The sequence below is a fragment of the Sturnira hondurensis genome, unplaced genomic scaffold, assembly GCF_014824575.4.
Source record: "Sturnira hondurensis isolate 20B ecotype Veracruz unplaced genomic scaffold, ASM1482457v3 Scaffold0019006, whole genome shotgun sequence".
NCBI lineage: Eukaryota > Metazoa > Chordata > Mammalia > Chiroptera > Phyllostomidae > Sturnira > Sturnira hondurensis.
In genome coordinates this window covers 6,729,196-6,756,961 of record NW_028091637.1, presented here as the reverse complement: position 1 = coordinate 6,756,961, position 27,766 = coordinate 6,729,196, and the positions used below count along the sequence as shown (strand labels likewise).

Here is a 27,766-nt window from a genome sequence, read left to right as displayed (position 1 = left end):
CCACCTTCTCCCAACTCCCAACCCCGCCCTTCCAAGCTCCGGCTCTTCCCCCCGCTGCTCCCTCGGTCAGGCCTGACTTCCGGTTTTCTGGCACGGCCACGGGTCCGATCCAGAGACTGCGGCAGTCCCTTTTCCGGCTGAGTGCCGCTCTTCCCAACACCCCCCTCGACAGGATTCCCCCTCCGCGACTTGCGACGCGGCCTGCGCCGGTGCGACTGCTGAAGCGGCCGGCGGGCCCGAGTCACGCGCGCGCGTTGCTGGGTAACGGGACTGCTCCGGGCGGCAGCTCGGGTCCTCCAGCCTTGGTTCTCCTGTCCTTCCCGAACCTCCGGGGCCTGGGCACGAGATTGGGGCGGAGACGGTCCTAGTGCCGGCGAAGCCAAAGAAATGGGAATCCTTCCGCGGTGTACCCGGGGCGGCTGCCGCCTCTGGAGAACCGACTGTATCTTCGAGGAAACCGGAAGCTCGTGGTGACCCCTGGCGACCCGGTTTGTTTTCGGTCTGTCTTGGAACATCGGGGAATCGAAACTCGGAGGCCCTACGTAGCTTGTCTTCGGGGTGAGTGACTCGCTTGAGCCGGCTTAGAGGCGCGGGCAATGTCAGGACTAACGGCCGCTGCTCCTGCGGTGCCGGAGACGCGTCATTTTCTCCGGCGAACCCGGGCCCCCTCCTTTGACTAGGGAGCGGCCCACTCCTGGGCATCCCGTACGCCTGCCACCCTCGCACCCTGGCTGTTCCAGGCCCATCCTTTACTTTACTTCTCCTTTTCTTTCTGTATTCTGATTTACGGGGGCGCCTTCAGTCTTATTTCATTCATTGAGACTGCATTTATACCTAAAGCGAAAGGGGGGCGCGTGTCTAGGACGGTACTGCCAGCGGCGTCGGAGCAGTGGACGCAACCCCACCCCCCGTGTTCTTTATCGAGGTACAACAGTAGGTATTCGCCGTTTCTCCAGTGTCTAACTTGTGTATTAAATGGTTTTCGGTATTTTGGATAGTGACTGCTACTGCGAGGTAGGCTGAGACCCCCTTCCCTCCAACAGGGAACTGGAGTACTCAGAAGTGAGAAAAGATACGAAAACTGCAGTGCAAATGAAAACACAGATTGCTCCAGATGTGTTGTGGGAAGTAGGCTGATAAAAGGCAGTGACGTGGGAGGATTGAAATTGACCCTTGCCTCTTAAACGTGGAAGACACTCTCCATGTTTGTAATTTTAAATTGGATTGAGCAAGCTCTCGTGACATAATTTAAATTCCAGTTGTCTAAACATGCCATATCTGATTTCCCTAACCTGTTATCACTCACTGCATCGTTTGTAAATTAGGAATTGTGCATCCCGCACAGGGTGACTACAAAATGTTAATGCGCTATTGTTTGTAAGATGGAAACTTGTATACCTGTGTAAAGTTTTACCATTAAAGAAACGGTGTAGTGTCATGGGAAATGCACTGGATTGAGTCAGAACGTTAACTCGGTATCTGCATGGTGATTTTTCTACTTTTTTATTTGACACTGTGTAAGACTCTGAAATAGTATTAAGGTTTACTCTTCAAGGTACCTAAGCATAGTTCCTAAGAGTTTGCTAGCTCTGCAGTCAACTGGGTGATTTTCATTCTTAGCTCTCCCACTTTCTAACATTTGCCTACGTCAGAGATATTTATGTAGATTTAATGAATTGTTAAGAATAAATGAAGCCCTGGCTGCTGTAGCTCAGTGAATTGAGCACAGGCCTGGGAACCAAAGGATAGTGGTTCGATTCCCAGTCAGGGAACACGCCTGGGTTGCAGGCCAGTTCCCAGCAGGGGACACACCAGAGGCAACCATACATTGATATTTCTCTCCTCTCCTTCCCTTCCCCTCTACAGATAAATAAATAAAATTTTAAGAAAAAATAAATTAGACAGTTTCCCTTGCAGGCAAAGCATAATGCCTGACATACTATAAACAGTTGGTAAATACTAATTACCAACACAGAACTTTATCACTATTAATAAAATGATGTTATGAAGTATTTCATAATCCATGAAGTAACAGCCAGTATGGAATGTATATTCTCCTTTACATTTGTTATATCACTATTAGAGAATACAGTAATTAATGCTAATACTAGTAACATTTAGTGTACGTAGGTGCTCAGTTACCTTGAGATGAATTACTTAATGAAAAGTAGACTGCTCTTTATAGTATGTACTTTATAAACTTTACAAAGTTTATACCCATGTTAACCCTGAAAAAGTCTTACGATTCCCTGGCCATACAGACTGATGTAGTGAAGTAACTTGGTTGGGGTTATGAAAATGAAAATGAAAGTGAAGTTTTTCATACTGTGTATGTGATTCTCAGTACACTTTTGGGCACTCAGTGAGTTACAGGATGTTTGAGGGCTGAGATACATAGATTGAGGGACAGTATCTTGAAAAAAGGCACTTGGTGATCCCCTCTTTTTGAACTAGTTAGGCCATTCCTGCCCCTAATTATTTAATTAAAAATAGAAGAAGAGTAGTGTTGGTCTATGTGCTTCCCTAAAACTTGATTCTTGCTCCATAGTGTCTTGACTAACCCTATGAAGAAATTCTACATTTTCAGAAACAGAAAGATGATGGAAATTCTAAGTAAGACAGTTCAAGAGGCAATGTAGAATAGAAAAAAAGAAAGTAACAAACAGGCCTTGATTTAAACTTTGCCTCTCTCGAGTACTGCCAGTGTGATTGTAGGCAAATTTATGTCACCTCATTGAGCCTCAGTTTTCTTATCTGTGGTATGATAATACCTTCCTAGCCAAGTTTGGTGTGGACCACAGGTAATGTGTGTACTATGTATCTTTTACTCAATTCCTGGCAGAAATGTGAATTCCCTTCCGTCTCTTTAGGTTGTCATTCCATATCCAGATGAAATTTTTGCCTTCACAATTTAGGAAGCTGACATCTTAGTGATGTACTTAACTCTCATGTTTTATTGGTGGGAAAATTTAGATCTGGAGAGGTAAATAATCAAGGTGTCAGATTGTAAACCCGGATTTCTGAATCTCGGGCCAGGGTTCTTTCTACCACTGAGCTCTGCCTTGTCCAGATTATTTTTGGGAAAGTCAGAATCCATGTTATATTGCCTTTCATAAAATTGTATTAAGAGCATAAATTTGGAAAGCAGCTTATCTGGTTCACATCCCCACTTTGCCACTGATTACTTATGTAGCTGTAATTAAAGTATTTAATTTTTCTGTTTGTTTATAAATTAGGAAAATAGTACTTAAGTGAAAAAATACATGTAGAAGCACTAGTGCCTGGCATATATGAGCAATGAATGGTAGATATTATAATGATGAAATGTGAGGAGATAATTATGTTTACTCCTAGAAAAAAGACCAGGCTGGTGTCCAAAGATATTCTATGTTTTGTATGTCTCACATGCCAGCATATATAGCATCTCTCAGCTGAGGGTCCTCTCAATGTTGACTGCAGTGAAGACTTTATTCTGATGAAGTGCGAATCTTTTCCCCCTTCCTTTATGTCTCTTCTCTAGCCTCAGAAAATACTGTTCTCTTTTCTGTCTACCTGACCTGCAAATTGTGCTCTTCTTTGCCCATTATAATTGCAATTATAATTGTCTTATAATTGTGATTTATAAGAAATACATATTTGGTCATTCAGGTAACCAAAACAATATTTATCACATATATTTGGAATTCACCGCTCTCTATACCCTTAGAATTTCCTGAATGATAATAGCTATGAGGGCATCTTTTGTCTTAATACAAGGGTGGGAAAAAGTAGGTCTGCAGCATTAATACAAATAAATAATATAATAAATAAGAATAAACTCTTACATACTCACAATTGTAAACCTACTTTTCTCCACTCCCATATTTGGTCTCATTCTCAATTCCTGGAAATGGGCATCTTCTCACTTACAACAAACCACTTTCCACCAGGACTAGGTCTATGTTAATGAGATGACTTTGGGACAACACCAAAGGATGGTGGCTGCTTGCCAGGAGAACCACTCAAGTGATTAGAGGGTTGGAACTTTCAGTCCACAGACCTCCAAGGAGTGGAGAGGGACTGGAAGTTGAATCAGTTGCCAGTGATGTAATCAATATTCCCTATTACCTAATGAAGCCTCTGTAAAAATGCAAACAGGAGAGGGTTTAGAGTTTCCAGGTTGGTTAAGCAGAACACTTCCATGTGTCATTGTGCCCATCCCCCATCACCCAAACTTCAGGACAGAAGCTCCTTTTTTCAGGATCCCACCCTATGTATCTCTTCATTTAGCTATTGATTCAAATCCTTTAATTTTTAAGACAGATAAGCAATTTACCTGCCACCATCCAGTGCATCCCATGTCATGTTTGTAACTAGAATACATATATAGCATAATGGTATAAAACTTGAAAAAGTTTATATGCAAATAATGTTTTCTTTACACAGGGAGATACCACCATGTGTAACTTTATGGTGCTTTATAAATAAAATAGTCAACAGATGTGAATATATAAAACAATCTGGGTACTAATTTTGGCCTAAAAATGACCAGTTATCATACTGTAGAAAGTGTGGCATTGTTATAGCAATGTACCTCCTTCCATCTAAAGTACTTAACAGCCTTCTGTAGGTTTCCTAGTTTTTTACTTCTTGATGAACTTAAGTGTGTGAAAGAGTCATTGGGGAGGGAAAAATACTAATAGGTTCTGAAACCCAGGGGCTTGTGCTACTTAATTATTTGGCTGACCAGAAATTTCTTGTATTTTCCATAAAGGAAGAGACACATTTTTCATTTTCATCATTAAGTATTGATTTGAATATTTTGAATGTGTGGACTGTCTCCTGCATAGTATGAAGTTGTTTGTTCTCGATGACTTCATTTGATTGCTATCAGCTGCAGTTGGCCTACCTGATTGTGGAGCACTGTCTCTGGAGAAATCTCCAGCGCGAAACTTCGCAAACCGCTTTTGATACCCTTCGTCAGTCACAGTGCCTTCTCCATGCCCTACAAAATCTTGTTTTGCACTTCAGTTGCATTTTTCCTTTTTTGAAATAATAAAGCATAATATGCCAAAAATGTTGTGTGTTTTCTTCCATCTTCAGTAAATGGCTATACAAAAAGTCACCACATTTGATAAGTTTTTTTTAATGAACGCTGCTATGACAGCTGTCACAATAAAATCGAACAAAATTGTTTCCACTGAAGTTGAAGACATCTAAGCGCTACCAGAGCCATCTTATGGAAAAAAACAAATGAACTTTTTGGCAACCCAATAATTATCTTGTTTTGGCTAAGCTTCATAACCTTTCCAGGTCTCAGTTTTCTTATCTGTGAAATAAGTGTAATAATATTTTCTACCTCATAGAGTCATAATGAAAATTAACTGGGATATTTGTAAAATGCTTAGCACAATACTAAGTAATTCATTTGGTTTTGAATATATTTTACAAATGTTACCATGTTTTTAGGACTGTAAGACGCACTGGACCATAGGTTTTTAGGACTGTAAGACGCACCTAGGTTTTAGAGGAAAATAGGAAAAAAATTTTAGAAGCAAAATATGTGATAAAATATTTAATAACATACATAATATAGGCCACCGCCCCCCACCCAAAGTGAGTCAGGTAAGCTACATTCAGACTATGACGAACCATCCTTTTCCTCCCAAATGAGGGGGGGTGTCTTATAGTCCGAAAAATAATGGTATATAAGTATTCACCTTTTTATGTATTGTGTACAGATCTGTCTTAAATTCCACAGAGTAAGAACCAAATTCTGTAGTCATCTCTATATCAAAAAAGAACCATCTCAGGGCTGGTCAGATGGGTCAGTTGGTTGGAGCATCCTCTCGTACAGCAAAAAGGTTGTGGGTTCAATGCCTGGTCAGGACACCTACAGGAGGCAACTAATCAATGTCTATCTCTGTCTCTTGCTCTCCCCCTTTCCCCCTACTTCCCTTGCTTCCTCTCTCAAATCAATTGTATGTGCATGTGTCTATATCTCTCTTCAAGTAAGGGCTTAAAAAACAAAGCATTTCAGCCCTGGCTGGCGTAGCTCAGTGGATTGAGCACGGGCCTGCGAACCAGACAATCGCGGTTCGATTCCCAGTCAGGGCACATGCTTGGGTTGTAAGCCAGTTCCTTGCAGGCTAACTACCAGCAGGGGATGCACAAAAGGCAACCATACATTGATGTTTCTCTCCCTCTCTCCTTCCCCTCTAAAAATAAATAAATAAATAAAATCTTAAAAAAAAAAAAAAAAGCATTTCAGTTAGTCTCCATTCTGGTTTTGGTGCTATTCCTTTTTTCATCCTTTCTCCCCACACTCATTCACACCTTTGAACTTGTCCCCCCTGTTGGAATTTAGCAAACAGTTTAGGTTTAAGTACAGTAAGTACAATGAAAATAACCACCTCTTAATTTAAAATGACAGAGTTAATGTAGAGTCATTTGATCGCTTGTGGTATCTTCTCTGAAAACCGCTCTTCCTCTCCATCCCTCCACCTCTATCGCATTCTGTGTTGTTTCAAATATTACCTTAAAGTACACGGGCTGTAGGGCAGCTTTGGAGAGAGCAATTAATGCTATTTCTTGTTTCTCAGCTGTCTTTTAAAAACTTACTCCAGTTGAATAAATCCTACCCATTAATATATTATAAATCAAATGTCTAAGACAGGCACAATTTTACCTCTCCCTAAGCTAGACTACATCCTATGCTTAACTAGCTGTTTACTCTTCTTTTACTTGTTCTGCTTTTTTTAAAAAAGATTTTATTTATTTATCTTTAGAGGGGAAGGAAAGGAGAGAGGGAGAGAAACATCAATGTATGGTTGCCTCTCGTGCGTCCCCTGCAGGGAACTGGCCTGCAACCCAGGCATGTGCCCTGACTGGGAATCCAGCCGTGATCCTTTGGTTCGCAGGCCCACGCTCGATCCACTGAGCTATGCCAGCCAGGGCTTGTTCTGTTTTTAAGATATTATGCATTTGTGAAAGAGTCTTATGTGGAGATACATATATTTGCTTGCAGTTTGCAATATGGGAATAACCCATACTTTCCTTTGGAAAGGAAATAAGAGGATTTGAGCTAGCAGCAACATGATTGGAATGATGTTTGCTATTATTTTGGTATAGCGTTGGCCCCAGAGAGAAAACCTTAAGCCTTTTTAGAGGAAAAAACTTACATAAATTCTTTTTCCATCATTTGGAGAAAGTGCAACTTGCACCAGAAGCAGTGTGAGTTAATTATGGTTATGAGATCTGCCACTCTTGGGGGATATCGTAGGTAGCCTAGGGTTTTTTTTTTTTTTTTTTTTTTGCTTTCGGATTTCATTGATATACTGGGGAAAACTCCACAGTTTAAGAGTAGGAGTTAGTGAAGATTGATTGAATGGCAGCTTTCTCCTACTCAGACTTGTAGTATACACACACTACTTTTGCCTACCTTTCCCATAATCCATTTAGGAAACAAATTGCTAGACACTTCGAACTCTGACCTTAACTGAAAGCAGTTGAAAGCTTTTAGTTATAAAATCAGAAAACCAAAATACACAGTTATAGAAGGCCAGACCCCTCCCTCCCCCCCCCAAAAAACCACATTAACAAAAGCCTTTCCTTAGTATTTATGTGGTCTGAAATAAAGCAAAACAAACTTTACACGCTTTGTTTGATACAGTGAAGGAGATCAAAAATTTTAGAGAAAAGTAGGTATAGTAAAACATACATTCTGGACCGGTATTTACACCTGGACTCTACATTTACTATGTTAATACAGAAAATTACTTAGCTTACTTTTTAGAACAATGACACTAGTAAGTAATCAAATATTATTTCAAGCAAGGGATGGCAATAAAAACATTTTTCAGGAACCATTAATAGAATGCTCTATTTGGTGTGTCATTTTGAAAGATTGTTTAGGTTCTCTTAGGACCTGCTATATCGCTCTTACCCTGTCTTCCCCATGAGGTCTTTAGAAGGTTTCAGCCACTATTTCAGCCGTAGCTCAGAACTCTCATTAGGGAAGTAATGCTGAACCTAACAAAAGTATAGATGTACAAAGTGAGTATACTGTTCACTGACTGATGAAGTAACTGGTTTCTCTTAGGTTTTAGACTCAGAGGGTTTTTTTTCAGTCCTACTCTATCCATTCTTCACTCAGTAATCAGTATTTGCCCTAGCCGGTGTAGCTTGGTTGGAGCGTTGTCCCATAAACCAAAGGGCCATGTGTTCGATTCCTGGTCAGGGCACATGCCTGGGTTGCAGGTTGGTTCTGTCCCCATCGGGACGATCGATGTTTCTCTCCCTCCCTTTCACTCTCTCTAAAATCCATGGGCCTGTCCTCAGTGAGGATAAAAAAAATTAAACTGCTTAAATAATAATAATAGTGAGCATCTTACGTACAATGATGAGTTGTGAACATAGCGATGAGCAAGAACAAACCTAAACCCTGCCCTCACAGAGCTACGGTTCTACTAGCTTTATTTTGGGCAAATTACTTTACTCTCCCAATCCCAACCAAACGTACATGATACCTACTTCATAGAATTGTATAGGTGAATTTAAATAAGGTAGTATTAAAAGAATGTAAAACATGGTATGGGACATAGTGGACACTCAAATATTCATTCCTTTGTCTTCTATTGTGAATATAACATATAATCAGTTACTGGTATGGAAAGAATATCATGGAGTGTACATTAAAACATCTATAATAATATAATGAATTATACTCAAAGAATTCTTAAAATTTATCATTTGGGAAGCTATAAAACTTGCTACTTATATCTAAGAGTGAAAATGTTCATGAGGAAGAAATACATGACTATAAAGAATTTAAAATCTTTGTCTTTGATTGAAAATGGTGTTGAAATGGTGTTTCATAACTTTATAAAATGTACTAATAGCTTAGATTATGGCTTTTTATGCTTTATATATATATATCAACTCATTTAATAATCTTAAAAGTTCTGTGGAGTAGTTGCTGTTATTTCTCACACTTTATAAACAAGGCAACTGAATCAGAGAGGTTAAGCAGCTTGTCCAACGGCGTGCGGACACCAAAGCAGGAGAGCTTGGACCTTTCCGAGCCTGCTGAAATTTCAGGCTTGTGATTTCAGAGCCCGGGCCCTTAACTCAGTACTTACGCTGCCTCTAAAAGAAGCAGGAATTTTTAAACATTACCTCAGTATTCGTGTGATTCTAAATATTTATTCTTTGTTTATTTGTTCAGTGAGACATTTGCATTTTTTTTCTTTCAAATAGTGGTCATGGATACACTGGTAGAAGATGATATCTGCATTCTGAATCATGAAAAAGCCCACAGGAGAGATACAGTGACTCCAGTCTCAGTATATTCAGGAGATGAGTCGGTTGCTTCACATTTTGCCCTTGTCACTGCATATGAAGACATCAAAAAACGACTCAAGGATTCAGAGAAAGAGAACTCTTTCTTAAAGAAAAGAGTAAGATTTTTGGAAGAAAAGGTAAGCATTACCTTCATTATATATTAGGACTAAAAGAATAATTCAAAATATTTAAAAATTTAAGTATTTTTCTGTCCTGTCTTCCATGGTTATACCAAATTTCCAAGAATAACTCATTTTAATCTGAAAACCCTACACATTGAACCCATCATACTGTGTTTCACATATGGGGCAATATTTGTAGAATAGGACTTAGCAACTTGGGACTATGCACCAAACATTTTTCTTAACTGTTTTTCAGATTGACTTACCGTTATAACTTTGTTTTTTATTCAGCATTTTAAAATCTGTAAAAAATATGGCTAATAAGGAGATTAAGCATCAAAGGTGGAAACTCCTGGAACACTGTTCTATTATTTTAATAATGTTTTCACCAGGACTTTCCTCAACCTTCTCTTTTGCTTTTTGAACATAGGTAACAAGAGTAATGATTTTTAAGTAATAAATTTCTTCGTATTACCTTTTTCATAAAGAAGCATGACACTTTTAAATGTAAAATATACGAACAAGGTAGTTAATTCATTGTAAGTCATTAGGTCTACTTGGCTTTGTGTATTGGGAAATCTTCCTCACTCATCCATTTATTTTGAGTTTTAAAGTTTTAACTTAGTTTGTTTAATCAGAAAGAACAGTATATTCATATTTTACAAACAGCAGCTTCAACAAAGGGAGAAGTAAATGGATTCCATTGCAGCCAAAGAAATGAATTACCTTTTTGTGAAAACTCAAGGATAGAGCTTCATAGAGTTTACTTCATCATTTGGGGGGAGTAAGAGAAGGGGTGCCTATTGTAAAAATAATCGTATTTTCTTTGTATTCATATGAATTTACTTTAAAGTTGATTAAATGAATTTGTGACATTGGGATAAGTGAGAAAAGCTAACATTTTAGAACTCATAGTTGTATGTATTTTAAAGTTCAGAAGAATATTGTGAATTAACATTGGAAACATTTCTGTACTTTCTGACCAACAGCACTATTAATTCCTGTTCTGGAGTAATATAGGACTTAATGAACTAACCCATCTGTTCCTTAAGAAGTCAAGAACAGCTTAACTTGATACTTTTTGTGATAATGGAAATTAAATACTACTGACTTGAAAGACACCTAAGAACTATAAAAGAGTGATATACTGTGTTTTAGTATGATAAATTAATATGTTATAAAACAGATACTGCAAAGGGTAAAATAATAAGTAAAAGCATAAAAGACTACTTTTAAAAATATTCTGTACTTTTTTGCTTTCTTAATTAGTAAAGCTTGATTGTGTGCAAGTGGAATGTTCAGTTAATTATAGTCCAGGCTTTATCCCTGCATTACAGTGATTAAAGATGTGAAGCCATCAGAAGACTAATTATTTTATGTAGACTACGCTCTGAAGCTTTCTCTCTAATTTTACACCATTAGCTTGTAGGAGCTCGATTAGATGAAGAAACAAGTTCAGTGGGACGAGAACAAGTAAATAAGGCCTATCATGCATATCGAGAGGTTTGCATTGATAGAGATAATTTAAAGAGCAAATTGGATAAAATGGTAAGTTGGTTTGAAATGAATGATATCTATATATTGCAAATGAGTTTTCTCATTCAAGAGGTTAAAGTTAGAAATAAAAGAAATACATTTATTCAGTTAAAAATTGAAAATACAGAGGCTCAAGGCAAAAAATTTTTTATAATATTCGCAACTTATTTGTATAATGATGTTAAGGACTTAAATACATCTAACACCACTAACTTCTTTTGAAAAATTATGACATGGTAGGATTTATTAGTGTTTAAACAAATTAAAACAAAAAACACCAGTGAATAAAGTCCTACGTTAGAAAAAGAAAAAAGGAGATTAGTGAAAAATTGAGTTCATTTTCCCACTTTGCTTTTAAAAAACTAGAATCATGTTTTAAACATCTACCTGGAAATTAATATTTAATACCAACCTATAGATTTTGTTGAATGTAATTTGGCATTTTCCCTTCTTAACTAGAACAAAGACAACTCTGAATCTTTGAAAGTGTTGAATGAACAACTTCAGTCTAAAGAAGTAGAACTCCTCCAGCTAAGGACTGAGGTGGAAACTCAGCAGGGTATGCTACTTACTTGTTATTAATACACTAATAGGGTGACCGTAGTTTCCCTTTCTATGATGATATCCATGATCAGTTTTCTGTATCTATATATTGAAGCTTTAACTTATTTTTTAATATTTAGGCTTACATTAATTTCTCTAAAGTGTCAACTCCTTTTAATTTTTCCCAGAGATAAATTGCACTGTCCCTAGAAAATAAAATGGTTTTTATTCAGGGCTAGTTTGTGATGAAGTAAATGAAGAAATGAGTTGAAGCCTGTCCTTGTCTAAGCCTCTTGACCACTGATAAACCCAGGCTTTTCCTTCCCACTGATATTTTTTGCCCATTGTTAGACACACTGTCAGAGTAGTTGCAGTTACTTTTTTAATGTCTGAAGGTCATAGGTTATTAAAATGTGTAGATGAGTGATGAGTTGCTGGGGTGAAAAGTTAGATCTTTGGGATATGAGTATTAGCCTATTCACGTGAACATTCTGATGAAACAAACTGAGAAGTAGGCCTGAGAGACCTTTCCCTAGCAGATAGAGATGAGATCTCTTGTAGTAGCTGATTGGGGCCTTTTCTAGGTAGACTTGGGAACTAAACCAGGGTAACTCAGTATCTAGTTGTATTGAGAGTCTACTGTGGAAGACTTATAAATAATACTATTTTGACATTAATGTTCTAGGCTTAAGTGCAAAACCTTATACTCTGACAGGACCAATTGGAGTGATTAACTGAATTTACTCACTTTAACGTTTATCACTGCTATAACCTTGACTTATATAAAGATTATTAGTCTGTCTATAATTTGAGCTTAGTGTTATATATTTTGAAGTTCCAAACTGACAAACTTGTACTTTAACCTAGACAGAAAATCCAGGGAAAGGGGTGAATAATACATTCTAAAACAAGATTGCTAGATTTTTTTTAAATCTCATTAGCATAGATTTTTAAAAATAATTACTATTTTTTAAAAACTTAATAACTTTGCGTATTTTGAATTAGTTTTTCTGTTATCTGTATTTTACTAGCAGAGCCTTTTTAGAATTGCAAGTAATGTAGGAGGCAGAAATAAAAAATTTAATGTCTGTTTTTTTCTGTAGTGATAAGGAATTTAAATCCCCCTTCATCAAACTGGGAGGTGGAAAAGTTGAGCTGCGACTTGAGGATCCATGGTTTGGAACAAGAACTGGAATTGATGAGAGAAGAATGTAACAATCTCAGAATAGAACTACAAAAAGCCAAACAAACGGTACTGCAGAATTACTAAATTAAGAAATTCAGAATTCTGTGTGCATTGTATGAATGGCTTTTAAGTAGGTATTAAATCAGAGCTAACAAATTATAACTACTTGTTGTTACATTCTCTGATAAACTCACCTCTGTGTTTCTAATTTTTGCTAAAATTTGATATACTGTATACATTTAGAATAATCTTGGAATTATATAATTTTGTTGTAAAAAAGCTAACTTTTTAAAAGCTTATTATTTATTTATTAAAGCTATTTCAAACTCCCTTTCCTTCATTTTCCTTAAGTCATTTGTTTTTATGTAAGGTTTAAAGAGAACTTGGGTTTTAAATTTCTTATTTTCTTTAATAATTTAATTAATTTAGATACCACAAGAAACAATTTTTAGCATTCTTAAAAAAGACCTTAAAGAGTCCATTAAATTCAGAAGTCTAATATTTGGGGGGCAAGTTTAATTTTTAACAAATAGCTGACAATTCAAGAATTGGGTTGCAGGGGATGGTTGGGGACAAAAACAAAAAACCCGTGATGAGCGTGGCTTAAGTGTGGTTAGCTTCAAGTCATCTACTGAAACACAAGTTGCCTGTCTGTCCTCACCAAGCATCCATTTACTCATATCTTACACTGGGTTCTAAGAAGCCTGGATATATGTTTTCAGATGTCATGACAGATAGTGCCAAGGATAAACAGAAGTGATAGAAGCAAGGAAGTGTGAGAGCAAAGCACCAAGTGCAAAGTTTAAAATGGTTATTGCAAGAAATTTAAAAGCTAGGTAGTCTGGAATCAGATAGCCATTATATACAGTCATGTATGTTAAACTAAGGCAGCTGGTTAAATCATTATTTCTCAGCTCAACCACTTTGCCCATCAGAGCATTCCAGCACCATTGAGAAGCTGCGTCACCTACCCCAGATTCCTCTGGGATGCCACAAACTGAAAGAGAAATTACTTCCAACACTTCCGATGGCCAGCCAGGACTGTGTCGCTGACTCCCAACTGCCCTTATTACATGGAGCTGACAGTCCTTTAAACTCTGTAGTGCAGCTTTTATCGAAGGGGACCACTGGTTAAGAATGAGCCAGGCATTAAGAGTAATACAGCACCCTACCTTGTCCTTGACCAGATGGATTCCTCTGTACGAAGAAGTTGTTTTGGAGCCCCCAACCCTGACGAATGGGAAACACTACAAAAATTGCAGTCAACTCCCTTCAGAGTCAATTTTTTTTACTGTTTGACATCTCAAGTTGATTTTCTCACCTCTGAGCCTGTCACTATGTACCACAGTTCCTTCAAATGCTTCAGCATCCTTTCCCACAAGCCCAGCTGTGCCAGTAGTTCTGTGAGCCTTCTTTTAAAAAGATGTGCTTGCAAGTAAAGATCTGCACCTTGAAGCTCTGAATTATAATTGTCAGTATATATGTTCAACTTGAAGTAATTTAACAGCTTTTATACATAATGGGTATTTCCATATAGAGCAGGAAGCAGTACCATGGAATCATAAAACTTGTCTCATAATTGTACTACTTATTAACTACATAACATCAGGAGAGTTAATTTAACTGTTCTGAACTTGTTTTCTATGAACATTAAATATCTATATTTTTTTAAACATTTACTTTTTTTTTAAATTTATCTTTAGAGGGGAAGGGAAGGAGAGAGGGAGAGAGTATCAATGTATGGTTGCCTCTCGTGAGTCCCCTGCTGGAAACTGGCCTGCAACCCAGACATGTGCCGACTGGGAATCGAACCGAGATCGTGTGGTTCGCAGGCCTGAGCTTAATCCACTGAGCTACGCCAGCCAGGGCCTATTTTTTTTCATGAGGATTAAATTAGATAATATATGAAGCAGTTAGCACAGAGCCTACTATATTCAGTAAGTTAATTTTTTAAAGAAAAGCATAGTTAGGGTAATTCAGAATAGTGCTTTTGGGGGAATATATATATATAGATCTGAGTTATAGTTCAGCTCTATTTAGTTACTCTTTTCCACTAGATGGTGCTAGGGGATAAATTTGCATTTAGTTTAATTCATCCATCATAAATCTCAGAAACAGATTTGAAGGTAGAAGAAAGTTTAGAAATCACTTCTGTCTTTCTATTGATGAAGTTGAGTCCAAGAGACTAAGAAACTTGAAGAGTCAAAGGTGAAATGGGGGGAATATTTTTTTAAAAAAAAGGTCCTCACCTTCATAGTAATTTATTTGGCAGAGGGAAGTGAGATTTAAAGCTTAAAATGCTCACAACTAATATAAGAAAATGAACCAGGAAAAGAAAGAATGGAAATGCTTAATTCATCAAGGGTTCCAGGTTTAAATCTTATCTTGACATTGTGGGATGTCTACTTTTAATTCATGTTTCAAAAGTGTTGCCGGTCAGAGTCAACAGTAGAATTAAAAAACAAAGCTAGAGAAATTCATGTTCACATTAATAATCTTATTTATGTCTGCTATAGACTCATTTACAAATATTTTAAAGATAGTACTTTCTGTGAAACAGAGCACCTTCTGAAATATGATAGCAGCATCTTACATGGACATAATAGTGGCTTTTGGTTGGTTTGTTCTTTTAAGTATTTAGTAAGCTCATTTGATTAGTTTGGGTATTAATGAGGTTCGAGGGTCAGTTCCACTGTGGGCCTTTTAGACTGACTTCCTTGTATACCCGATATTCCAGCCCTTGGTGCAGCTGATGCTTTGAAGAAAACAGATGGCACTGCCCAGGAAGAGTAGGAAACACTGGGTCAGTAAAATGGAGTTGGTGTAGATGTGTAAGGTTCCTAAAAACAGCCCATTCACAGTGTCCCGTAGTGCACTGAAGGTTCTGAGAAGTCCTCTAGTATAGGAGCCTGTTTACCTGGAGCAATATTTACCAAGATTTTGTAGCCATCAGCCCATTTATGGGAGACTCCCACATCATATGGCACTGGTTGAGAAACAGATCCATTACTGCCTTTTAAAACATGGCAAACTGATGACTGGCCAGGAACCAGGTCTTTGAATATTAGAGACAATTCCTTTGTGCCTAATGCTACTTTACATTAGATTAACTGAACTATTTAGCAGTAGCTGGAAAAATACTTTTTCAAATCCCAACTGTCAGATTTTTAAAAAATCGGTCTTTAAAAATGAAGGTTTCCATTCTACATATGTGTATAAGTATACACTAATTTAAATGTATATATTTTTTATCAGTGATACAAAGAACCTAAAAGAGGCTTGATCTGATTCCTTTATCTCCTACGAAGAACAGGAAAGGAAAATGTCCAAGGTCCTGTGCTTTGGACCATGTCTGATCTTGGGCCAGTTCTGTTTCTCTTGTCCCCAAGATACACTTAAATGTCAGTGTTTTTTGTTGGTATTTTCTGAATAATCAGAAATCCAAAAATGTTCTAACTCCTATAATAGAATTTTAAAAGTTTACTCTCCAAAGTTCATAATATTCATAAAGTCCCTTCACAGCCTGTTAATGTTCCACTTTAAAACATTTAGATTATGTAAGTAAGAAACACTAAAATTAAATTTCAGTATTTTAAATTTTGGTATTTTAAATAAATTCTCTCAGTTTATTCTGGCCACTTCTGCCAATTGAATTACCTGCAATAGTGTTTTTATTTGTTATAGATCCTTAAATGAGAGTGCATTGCGAACAAGTATGTTATGGAGTTGTCTTAAACATATTAAGTCTGCTTTTTAATGCCTTTCATAGGTTTCTTTCTGTCATAGCTCTAACCTACACCACTAAAAGTTAAAATACATAAAGATTTTATAAAATTGTCTGTATGGAAAGGAACTTTATGCTGATCTTAAAAAGTAACCTATTATATTTTGGTAGTTTTTAAAAATAATACCAATAAAAATGAAATAGCAATAAAACTTTTTTTTTCATGGAATTCATTCAGATGTACCGTGAGTAAATATTAATTTTGTTCTTTGTTATCCTTTTTAGAATATAGGCTGCAGATTAATATATTCAGAAATACATTTTGTAAGATTCTAAGTTCTTTTACATGAGAGCAATTCCACTTTTTTAAATTAAAATGTGAATGACTAAAATACTTGAGTTTGAGATATCTTGTACAGGTTTGGAGGTATTTCATTAAAATTGAATATCTATATGTATGTATGCTATACAGTTATAGGTGTATTCTACCCATCTGAAACATGTCTCTGGTAATACAAAGTCTTCCGAGAGTAAGTGGACTGTAACAACTTTCAAACTTTTTTTTTTAAATGACAGGATCCATCTCAAGAAGACAATCTGCAGAGCAGAGATCTGCAAAGACTAAGCATTTCAAGGTATGAACATTTTTCATCATTCAAAGGTAATGCATTCTTCTTCCATAGGCCACTTTGTGTAGGTACTTAGATTTGTTATGATTTAACCTTAAAAACAAAGGGGTATTACTTGGGTACTGCATGTAATCTCTGACCACAAGATATAAAAATATTTAACTGTTAGTTAACAATAGACTTGAACTTCAGTGGTAGAAAGGTGCATAATGTGATGTCTTAAACAGAATTTTTAAACATTCAATAATATTTTGGATAGGATATTACAAAGTTAGAGCTGTATAGAAGTATTTTGTAATAAATCCTAATTTTGCACATGAAGAATTATGCCTTTCCACATACAGTAATAACATTTGTCTTAAGGGTAAACTTAAACAGCCTTAATCTTTGGTATAATATGAATTTTAAGACAATTATCCTCCTGGGGTAAGGACAAGAGTAGCTATAAGAGTTTGTATGTATTCAAACATTTTCTCAAATATAGATCATTTTTACTTAAGTAACTTAAATACGGTAATTTATATTACCTGATAATTTTTGGTTTTGCTCTGTTAGCATCCCCTCTCTGCATGGATAGTTCCATCCAGTATAAAATTCTGACTTGACTCCCACAGTTTCCTGACCTAAAGTGAACAATGTGAATTCATGTCAAAGTGACCCATTAAGGAAAACAATACAAGGAAACACCATGCAGCCACACTCCTTTGGATCTAGGGACAGGCAGACTCTTTCAATAGGGGGCAAGCAGTAAATAGTTTAGGCTTTGTGGAACATACAGTCTCTGTTGCAAATAAATGCCATTTTCACAGCACTTTGATTTTGCTTTGGACTTCTAAATTTACAGCAAAAACATTTTGCCCTTTTTATTTTTAACATTGTGTCTAGTACAGTGCTCATTTAAATTACCTCTGAAAGTTTTCTTTGTCAGTTTATCTGGCTCATTAGTACTTAAGAACACTTGCGTTCAATAGCATATGACTAAAATAATGATGTAAATACCTCAGTTTAAAAATATGTGATTGCTAAAAGATGCTAACCATCATTTGAGACTTCAACAAGTTTTGTTTGGTTTGGTTTTGCTGGTGGAGGGTCTTACTCCAGTTTGTGAAAAATGCAGTATCTGTCAGGCACAATAAAATGAGGTATGCCTATAGTACATACCAGAGTGTAATATACATAGTACAGGGATAAGTATAGTTTCTTATGACTTGTTTTCATTGGGTTGCAGTGTAAAGTGACTGCTTGCTGTGCCTTCAAGTCAAAATGTATGAAATACACTCTTTAGGGGGAATAACAGTTGACTGTTATTTCTAAGTCTCTAGTTCTTGGCTAAGGCTATATCATATTTTCATTTTAGTTCCCCTGGGGATATAATAGCTGAGTGAATTTTCAGAAGCTAATGAAAAATATGTATGGCTGAAATAAAAGCTTAGTTAAGTATATGTTTCTTATTCAAGGAATATTTATTTCAGTGTTAAAATGTTAAATGCAGTGTCAATTAAGAAAACTGGGCTTGCTCTCACTGGTGTAGCTCAGTGGATTGAGCACAGGCCTGTGAAGCAAAGAGTTAACCTTTTGATTCCTAGTCAGGGCGCACGTGCCTAGGTTATAGGCCAGGTCCCTGGTTGCAGGGGCAAAAATAAATAAAGAAAAAAAATTACCTTTAAAAAAGAAAAAACTGGGCTTATTCACTTTGTAAGTAGAACATGTATGTACCCCTTCCCAGAGAATGTGAATAAACAGGCTTCATTACATTTAAGATTCAGAGGTTTGAAGTTTTACCAGGATGGCTATGAATGTGACCCAACACAGAATCATAAATTTACTTAAAACCTTTTTTTTGCTCATCAGTTTTTCTTAGTGTTTGTGTATTTAATGTGTGGCCCAGAGACACGAAAAAGTTGGACACTACACAGAATTAAAAATAAATTTTCAACACACCTTGAGGACTATGTAGCACTTAGTATTAGTTGCAAAGTAAGTGCCATTTCTTTGCTATCCACAAGAGGGAGAACTTATACTAGTAACAATTTTAATTTTTATATCTATAGTTTTCAATTCAGTTAACATTAAGGGCAAAAGAAAAAGACTAGATATATGTTGAACTTTGTGATCTGGTTGTTAGTTTAACCTAATTTATAAGCAGTCTTCATTTTTTTGAATTGCAAAATCTATATTAGACATTGCTTCTGATAACTGTATAATCTTACTTTACATGCTTGCTATTTTGAATGATTAAATATGTTTGCTATTCTGGTATCTAAACACTATCTTGGATATTTGCTTTTCTTTTCTCCAACTCAGATACTGATTTACCATCTCATGCCAATAATAAAACTCCATTTGCATGCAGTATTATTCGTATCGTGACTGCATGCAGTGTTTATACTCACTGCCGTGTTACACGAGTAACTCTGGAAAGCATACCAAATGCCCAGAACTGCACCAAGGAGCCAACAGCTCTCTTCACACTTCAGATAGGTTCCTATGTGAAACATGCATTGTAGCACCGTCTCAGATGTTTACAATGAAATGGAGGCGGTTAACTAACTTTTGTGAAGTAATTATTTCACACGTATCAAAAATCTGCAAAAAGCCTTGTGATTTTTAATAGATTACTGGTTAACAAGTAATGTTTACAAGAGACGAAAACCTGTAGATTTTTTTCAGAGACAGTATAAAGTTTATTCTGCCACTATTGAAATCGCTGTTGTCTAAGCGCAATGAGGTCTTTTAAGAAAAATGTATGTAAGCTTACATAATTCAAAATAATTCTATTTTTCAATATATCTGTTGCCTCTATAATTAAAATAGGATATTAGATTTAATATCGAGAGTATTAGTCCTTGAAGTTTTTAAAAAAGGTTTATAGCTCAATAGAAATTAAAGCATGAAGTGACTTGTCTGTCAAATTTGATTTCATCATTACTAAAATTACACTGATAATCTTTACTAGGCAATACTGCTTGTTTGAACACTGTTGTACCGGTTGTTCTTACATCTGATATTGTATGTATTCTAGTACAACAAAGTAAGAATATATGTTGGAAGACTTTGACTTATTTAGTTAGCAATTAACCTAAAAAGGAAGAAAATTACAAATATCCAAATAAGAATGTTTAATAGAACATGAAACTTATTTAAAAATTACATTTAAGATAACATTTCTCAGATAATTGAAATAATACTTTTAGTCACAAAAATGAGAGGAATTTGACATTTTCATTTCTGTTTCATATAATCTTCTCTCTAGATTCCTTTCCTTTACCAGGAAATCATCTGGCTCGCCATGTCTTGTGCTGTCATGTCACATTGGTTTAGAAGCAACAATATGAGACAGTCCAGTCAAACATAAAAGGATGGAATACATGAAACCTAAATTTTATTTTAATGGGGCTTGGGTATACATTCAGCAATTGATACAGCATTTCTATTCGCAACATCAAAACAGAATAGTCATAAGTTAAGTACAAATTTAAGACCTATATATGAATATAACATTAGTCTTGATCAGAGGTGCAAATGAAGAACATACTCCTTACTATTAGATGTATTAACACCACTATAGTTCAGTGTATAATAAAATCTCAATTCTGAGATGAGAACCATAGAAACTCTCATTGGTTAGAATACTTTTTATAATAGCCTTCTGTTTAATATAGTTCATTTAATTGCTATAAATTATGGGAATGTTATTATGAATAAGGTCTTTTTCATTGTTATAATGTCCTAATTAAATATCTTTCAATTATTTAATGTTTTACTTTACATAATTTCAAAACTAATTTGAGCAAAAATACCGATATGATCATTTCTGTTTTAAAGTTATTCTCTTCATTGAGAGAATAATGACCATTGACTCTTTTTTTTAAACTTGTATATCAGTGATAACATGCAAAATGCATACTGGGAACTGAAGAGAGAAATGTCTAATCTACATCTGGTGACTCAAGTACAAGCTGAACTACTAAGAAAACTGAAAACCCCAACTGCAATCAAGAAAGGCAAGTCAGTGTTTGCTGGAAACCACGGATTCCAGCCAAACTGCTTGAAGAGCAACTAGCTATCCTATCTTATCAAAATCTCATCAAATGAGTTTGATAAGGCAAAGTATATATAGTGTGTTCACAGCCTACCCATTCTCTGCTTGGGCTTCAGTCTCATGCTGGTCAACTTCACACATAAAGGTGTTGCTGATGTGTTTTTTCTTCAGTACTGTATTCTTTTCCCCTTGTGGCTTTTTTTTCTCAGCCAAGTGTTGCTTATGTGTATAAGGCTGAGGTGTTAAGTTTGCTCTAGTTGACCTTTTACCACAACTACTTCATATACTTAAAAAAAAGAAAAGACACCCAAAACTATTTTTCATTACAGAATACACCAAAGACCTAGCTCTAAATTGTTTGTTTTGAAAAAGTAACTGATTCATTATTTGGGTATTTTCTTTTTTGTGAAATTAATTTTTCTGTCCATAAAGGATAGGACAGAAAAATCCCTATCCTTTTAGCCAAACAAATTTTCATTGCTTTGCCTTTTATATTTAACTGCTTGGCTCACAAAACATTTTGCATTTTGTGTTAACTAGTGGTGGTTATTTTGTCAAAGCTAATTTTATACCTCAGTGGAAAATCAGTGCATTTATGCCTTTTATTTCATAATTAGTTACATTTCTGAAAAGTTGTGTAATTTTTAAGTGCCCTAAAATCTACTTTTTAGAGTAGTAAGATGTGATTTTTTTATAAAAAATAATCACCAGTTTAAAACTGTTATTTGTACCTCAGATTGTCCCTAAAGAGTACATAAAAAAATTGTACTTATAAATAGTTCTTAGTAGTGTACATTAGTGGGGGGAAATTTTGCACATTGGAGAGGAAAGTTAAATTCAGAATTCCTTTCATTTTTCTACAGTTAGTTCATTATGAAGCAGATAAAATAACATGGTGCTTTGGCAGCCATTGACTTAATTTTTGATTCATTTTTTCCTTGAGTTTTACAGTGGCCAGGGTTACAGTGGTAAGGTAATACCAGTTGATGGTAGAAATAAGATTTCTCTTAAAAGGGACTCATACAGTAATTCTGCAGTGAGTATTCAGTGTGGCTTTTTGTTTATATAATATAACTTCCAAATAATAATATAGGGCAAATGCTTTTTCCATATTTAGAAATGGTTCATTCCCGTGTCCCTTCTGAGCTGATGACTGATACATATTTAGAGCTTTGGAGCATAAGTTTTCTAAAACATTTCCTACGATAGTGGCAGGTTCAAGTCCACCCCTCACTCAGCACAGCACTCAATGCTTTGAGAAGCAGACAGCAGTGAGTCTAGATCACCTTTTCCCCTGACCTACAATATCACCCTGCCCAAAAGCTAAACAATGATTATTTCCAATTCTCCCAAACTCTTGACTCTCCTCCTAAGAAAAGACAGTGAGCTTATTTTATAATGTGGTTCAATCGCTTTCTTCTGAAACTACAGAGTCAAGCCACAGATGAAATTGCTATCCTTTTTGAACTTGGGATAAATTTCTCTTTTCTACCCTTGCTGAATTGAAGGAAGAAAAGCTCAAACTACCATCTTGTTGGCTGTGGCTAAACAGTAGCTTTAGAGCAGTCTGTTTTCTAAGCCATTACATGTGTACTGAAGACATTTTTTTGTGTTATTTTCTTTTTTACTTGATCTGTATTGTGGCCATGGCAGAATGTACATTTACCATTATCTGTGTTTCCTAAGACATAGGATTATTTTGTAGCTTTTAGTTAAACTGTTTTCTTCATAAAGGCCTGAATAAATATTATTTGTATCTCACCAATTCACAATATAATTCTTTCTGAAAAAAATTTTACTTTTGGATCACCCATGGAAAAATATATGAATAAGTAAAGGAATATGATATTTAACAAAAAACATTACTGAAACTTAGGAACAGCTTTCTTAGTCCAATCCACTGAAGTAAATAGTCTGGAAGCCACCTCTAGCCACACTCTTAAGAGCCAAGAACAGGATCTTTACCTGTATTGGGTTGGCCAAAAGTTTGTTTTTTTCTGTACAATGGTTCTAGCAGTGTTTAGTTGTCTTTAACTTCATTTAACACAATTTTGTTAGACTGTATTGTGACAGCAGTCACATCAGGGTGCATTAAAAAAAAACCCTCAAAATTGGTGAATTTTTGTACATCCCTTTTGATATTGAAGATAGAAGAAAATATGCAACTTTTTTTATTTCAAGAAAAGTGAAAACACAACTGAAATGCAAAAAAAGACTTGTATAGTGTACAGAGAAGGTTCTGTGATTGATCAAACATGTCAAAAGTGGTTTGTGAAGTTTGTTGGTAGTGTTGACATTGTGGCCAAACCATTCTTTGCTGTGGGGCTGTCTTATGCACTGGAAGAAGTTTAGCAGCGCCCTTGGCCTCTACCTACTAGAAGCCAACAGTGGGAGATAGCTGACATACTAAAAACATCCAGATCAATGCAGTTATTAGTGAAAATGAAAAATGTGTCTTTTATTTTATGGAAAAAACTAAATACACTTTTTGGTCAACCTAGTATTTTAACTTTATTAGTTTCCAACTTTTTTAAAATTTTAAATTCATTTTTTTTAAAGATTTTATTTATCTTTAGAGGGGAAGGGAAGGAGAGAGGGAGAGAAATATCAATGTATGGTTGCCTTTCATGTGTCCCTGCTGGGAACTGTCCTGCAACCCAGGCATATGCCCTGACTGGGAATCGAACCGCGATCGTGTGGTTCGCAGGCCCGCGCTCAATCCACTGAGCTACACCAGCCAGGGCTAAATTCTTCATTTTTAATAACTCAGTGATACAGATGGACAGGATTACTATGCTGTGTCCATTTTGCAAATGAGAAAAGTGATACCTGGAGCAGACAGTGACTTCCATGTCGGTATAGCTGATCCAGTATTAGAACTGAGCTCATTTGACCTCTAAGTCACGCTGCCCAATGATTACACTTGTTTGGGAGTGGTAACTTTATTTCCAGTTATAAATCAACCAAGTTAATATATTGTTACATGTTTTTATGATCACAAATGCCTTGACTACTGACATTTGGCCTGTACTTTCTTTTTTAGCCTGTGCTCCTGTAGGATGCATGGAAGACCTTGGGAAAGACAGCACAAAACTGCACTTGACGAATTTCACTGTAACATACAAAAGACACCCCACTCTCTCACCAAATGGCAAAACTCCTGGTAAAGGGGAAGATGTATTACAAAGAGATGTAAAAGTTTTATCAGATAAAGCAGTTCTCCAATCATGGACAGATAATGAGCGACCCGGTCCTCATGACTGTACAAACTTTCAGGAACACAACTCTTTCGGCAGAAATTCTCTGGACGATAATTCGTGGGTATTCCCAAGCCCTCCTAAATCAAGTGAGTCAGCATTTGGGGAAACTAAAAATAAAACTTTGCCTTTACCCATCCTGCCGCATTACTTGGATCAACATAATCAAAACTGCCTTTATAAGAACTAATTCTGAAGATTCATGATTTGGTAATGAGGTTGCTGTACCTCCTGCAATAGTTCTCTTGAGAAATTATTTAATAAACAGTGAGTTTTGATTAAAATTTTGCAGGGTTCTTCGATGTACACATTTACATATACTGTACCATATTATGTAGTTGATTTTCCAGTATGGAAGAGCAACACTCCAGCTTCTATTCTGGCTAAGAATCAGATACATGCTAATAATAAACTAATAAACGAGGTGTTTCAAAACGACAGTTCTACCTTTGATGATGGTTGTAAGTTTCTGCCTCTCACATAAAGAATGGAACTGAAGGTTTTTAGACACAGTTTTACAAAGCATGTGAAATGCCTAAACTGTTGTTCATTAAAAATAGAGGAGGCCATTGACATTAGAAAAAAATGGTAAGTTGCATAAAGGAGCAAATGGCAATGTGAACAGCTTATATTTCTGTTGACTTATAGTGCATAAAGAATACAAATATAAACAGTGGAATAATAGTATGTAGGTTATTCCATCTCTGTATGCTGTTGTGTTTCAAAGTTTTAAATCATTTTTAATCACAGTGTTGATAAAATTTAGAATTGCATTTTGAGCTTTAAAACTTGAAGCAACCTGATCATTGAAGCCAACTTTGTCCCAGTATATCCCTCAATCATAATTGAAAAGTGACCAAATAGTAGAAAATCTATGTGGTGTGAATAAACTATTACAACCCTACACATCAACCAATTAGAAGTGAAAAGAGCATCACAAAGGTTTCGGTCTAATCTGTCTCTACGGGGTCCATAATTAAAGTCATTTTCTTCAAAGGGTCTATACCTGTTCGTTATGTAGGCCAGCTTATAAATTGTTAGGCTTTGGTTTGAAATGTAATATTTTACTCATTGAGTGGTTTTTGATTGATTTAGGAATTTAATTCTAAAAACCAAATTCTGTGCTGTACTGATACAGAGACAGTACAGTCATAAAATGTCCCCAAAGTCTTTGATTCTGAGTGGCCTATCATTTATAAACAAGTAAGGAAATAACAAGGATGGCTTCACATGGAAACTTATCTAAGTTCTTTCAGGGCTACAGTATTAAGAATATTAGTAATGAAATTATTAATCAATTATATATCCTTTGCCTGAGATAGTGTTTCATGTGGGAAACCTTAGCCTCTTTAATAAACAGTTTGAAATGTTTGTCTTGAACTAAAAGATTATCACAGATTTCTATATTGACCTAATAGCATACATACATAAACAGTGTTCACTGTTCACCAGATTTTTGTCTTTCTATTACCTCACTTACTCAAGCTTGTCTGTGATTAATGGAATTGGTGTCAGATGCTGGAATTTATTCTGACCAGTGAACACAGCTGACTCAAGGGAGTAGAATCTCCTGCCAAGTAACAGAACATAATATGCATAAAACAAATTGAGGATTCCAGGCTTTAGCTGAAGGAAGCAACTACCTGTGTAATACCACAGCACCAGAAACTACTTCTCGTGTGGCTACAGAGGCTGTATATTGTATCTAATCTCTAAGCTTACTGGTTTGCCTTTTTTAAAACCAAGATTGGAAATTTTACAATGTAAAGAAAATAAGTTGTATGAGATGATGGCTTGATTAATGCTTTGAACAATGCAAAGAAATTATTTAATTAAAATTATTTTTGATTGAAATTGAAGTGGAAGTGAAATTTTGTCCTTGACTATATATTCCAATGTCAAGTACTAATTGTGAGTTATTAATTTGACTCATATAAAAGATTATTTGTCTTGTTAAACTAACTTCTTTTGAGTGGAGAAAATGCTTTTCCATCTAAACAGAAAGGTATCTGTGAAACAGATATGTTAGAAAGTCAGTGGTTAATGTTCTTGGTAGTTTAAAGTGCTAAATAAATGATGTATAAGACTATTTAAGAAAGATTTGCCAAAAATTGTTTGTACCCAGCCATAATTTTTTAAATGTACACTACATGATTATCTGTTCTAAATAAGATTCAAAGAGAAATGAAAGAATGATCCATCTATAGTTTTATAAACTTGCTCCAAAGGGCTTCCCTTGAAAATTTCTTAATCTTTAGATTTTTATAACCACACATCAATTTACACATCATGACAATGAAGAGAACATAACTAACAATAAAAAGGCCACTATTCCTTCCTCTTGATCCCCTATTAACTAAAAAAATTTTTTTTTATCTTGTCTAAAAGGAAAGTGCCATTTTGCCAAAATAGAAGCTAATTTATAAGGAGAGCAGGGACATACCTATGTGAAAATCAGAAAATCAAAACGGGAAATTCAGACTTACAGACCTAAAGGACTGAATCATGTGAAAACAGGTCCAGAAAGTATACATCAAGGAGGTAGAATTTCAAGGGTAGAAAATCTGAATTATCACTTAACAAAATAGTATCAGCAGAGAGGCACAAATGAGCAAGCAGGATAACTGAGGCAGAAACACCCACCAGAGAAGTAGACCTGAGTGTGCATAGGCATGGATATTGTAAAAGCTATAAATAAGAGGTTAGTTTTTGACAGAATAAAAAAGGGTGAACTTATTTATACTAGATATCCAGCACCTATAGGGAAAGGGACATCTACATAAATGAATTATCCACATAAAATTGAAGTTGACCCCAGTGATTCGAATCAAAATTATAAAATAGCCACAGATTATGTATTTCACTAGCTTTTAAAAGTATTTTGCCTTTTAATTAACAAAAATTAAGGTCCTGTGCTATAGGAAATGCACCAATACCAAAAGGTCAACAGGAATATAGCTTGTTTACCACTATTGCTATGTGACCTCTAGGTCACTATTTGTTTGCTTTGCTTCTGTCTGCTCTAGCAGGCTGCCTCCTTTTGATCTGTGGCCTAGGTAAATGTGGTTTCTTTGGGGTTTAAATAAGAGTAAAATAGTTCTTTGAGTGGCTTACTCAAGAGAAAAGTGTGGCACTTGAACATGCCATTGCTTCTTAGGATCCTCTTTGCTTGCTTTAACTCCTTTTAAAAATTCAGATGTATTTCATCGGACTGAGGACAAAGTGAAATCTTTTCCTTCTATGTAGTAATTTCTATTTGTGATTTTAATTAAAACTGTAGACATAAAATTTACTTCCCTGGAAACTGGTTGCAATGGCTGTGGTAAAAGTTAATTGTTCATGGGGTAGGGGAGAAAGCAACTTTTAATATAAAAGTTCAACCTGGAACCAAATTATTGCATTGGGA

General features: G+C 35.8%; 2 protein-coding genes across 5 annotated transcripts in view; one reads left to right on the top strand and one right to left on the bottom strand.

The window, feature by feature from the left end:
* The window catches only part of ZCWPW2 (zinc finger CW-type and PWWP domain containing 2), a 100,248-nt gene extending 99,546 nt beyond the window's left edge, over positions 1–702 (bottom strand). The window contains exon 1 of the mRNA XM_037070749.1: positions 78–702. Coding sequence (XP_036926644.1) covers positions 78–702 — 625 coding nt within the window. The remainder of the gene's footprint in view (positions 1–77) is intronic.
* On the top strand, positions 24–26,208 carry AZI2 (5-azacytidine induced 2). 4 transcript variants are annotated; one of them, XR_005070110.1, is made up of 8 exons: positions 24–558; positions 9,238–9,458; positions 10,866–10,991; positions 11,439–11,538; positions 12,626–12,774; positions 17,009–17,093; positions 20,947–21,065; positions 24,147–24,513. XR_005070110.1 is itself a non-coding variant. In XM_037070838.1 (8 exons), exons 2-8 carry the CDS (start codon positions 9,243–9,245, stop codon positions 24,268–24,270), a joined length of 897 nt encoding a protein of 298 aa, XP_036926733.1. In that variant the 5' UTR covers positions 26–558; positions 9,238–9,242; the 3' UTR covers positions 24,271–24,513. The 4 variants fall into 4 exon arrangements, 3 of the variants coding, with proteins under 3 accessions (XP_036926733.1, XP_036926731.1, XP_036926732.1); XM_037070838.1 differs by having other exon boundaries at positions 26–558; positions 17,009–17,067; positions 20,947–21,069; XM_037070836.1 differs by having other exon boundaries at positions 31–558; positions 17,009–17,067; positions 24,147–26,208.
* The last annotated feature ends 1,558 nt before the right edge of the window (positions 26,209–27,766 follow it).

Coding starts and splice junctions, on each gene's coding strand:
- AZI2 (XM_037070836.1), top strand. CDS start 9,243: ATGGATACACTGGTAGAAGATGATATCTGCATTCTGAATCATGAAAAA. Junction 9,459..10,865: donor TAAGATTTTTGGAAGAAAAG/GTAAGCATTACC, acceptor TTACACCATTAG/CTTGTAGGAGCTCGATTAGA. Junction 10,992..11,438: donor AGAGCAAATTGGATAAAATG/GTAAGTTGGTTT, acceptor CTTCTTAACTAG/AACAAAGACAACTCTGAATC.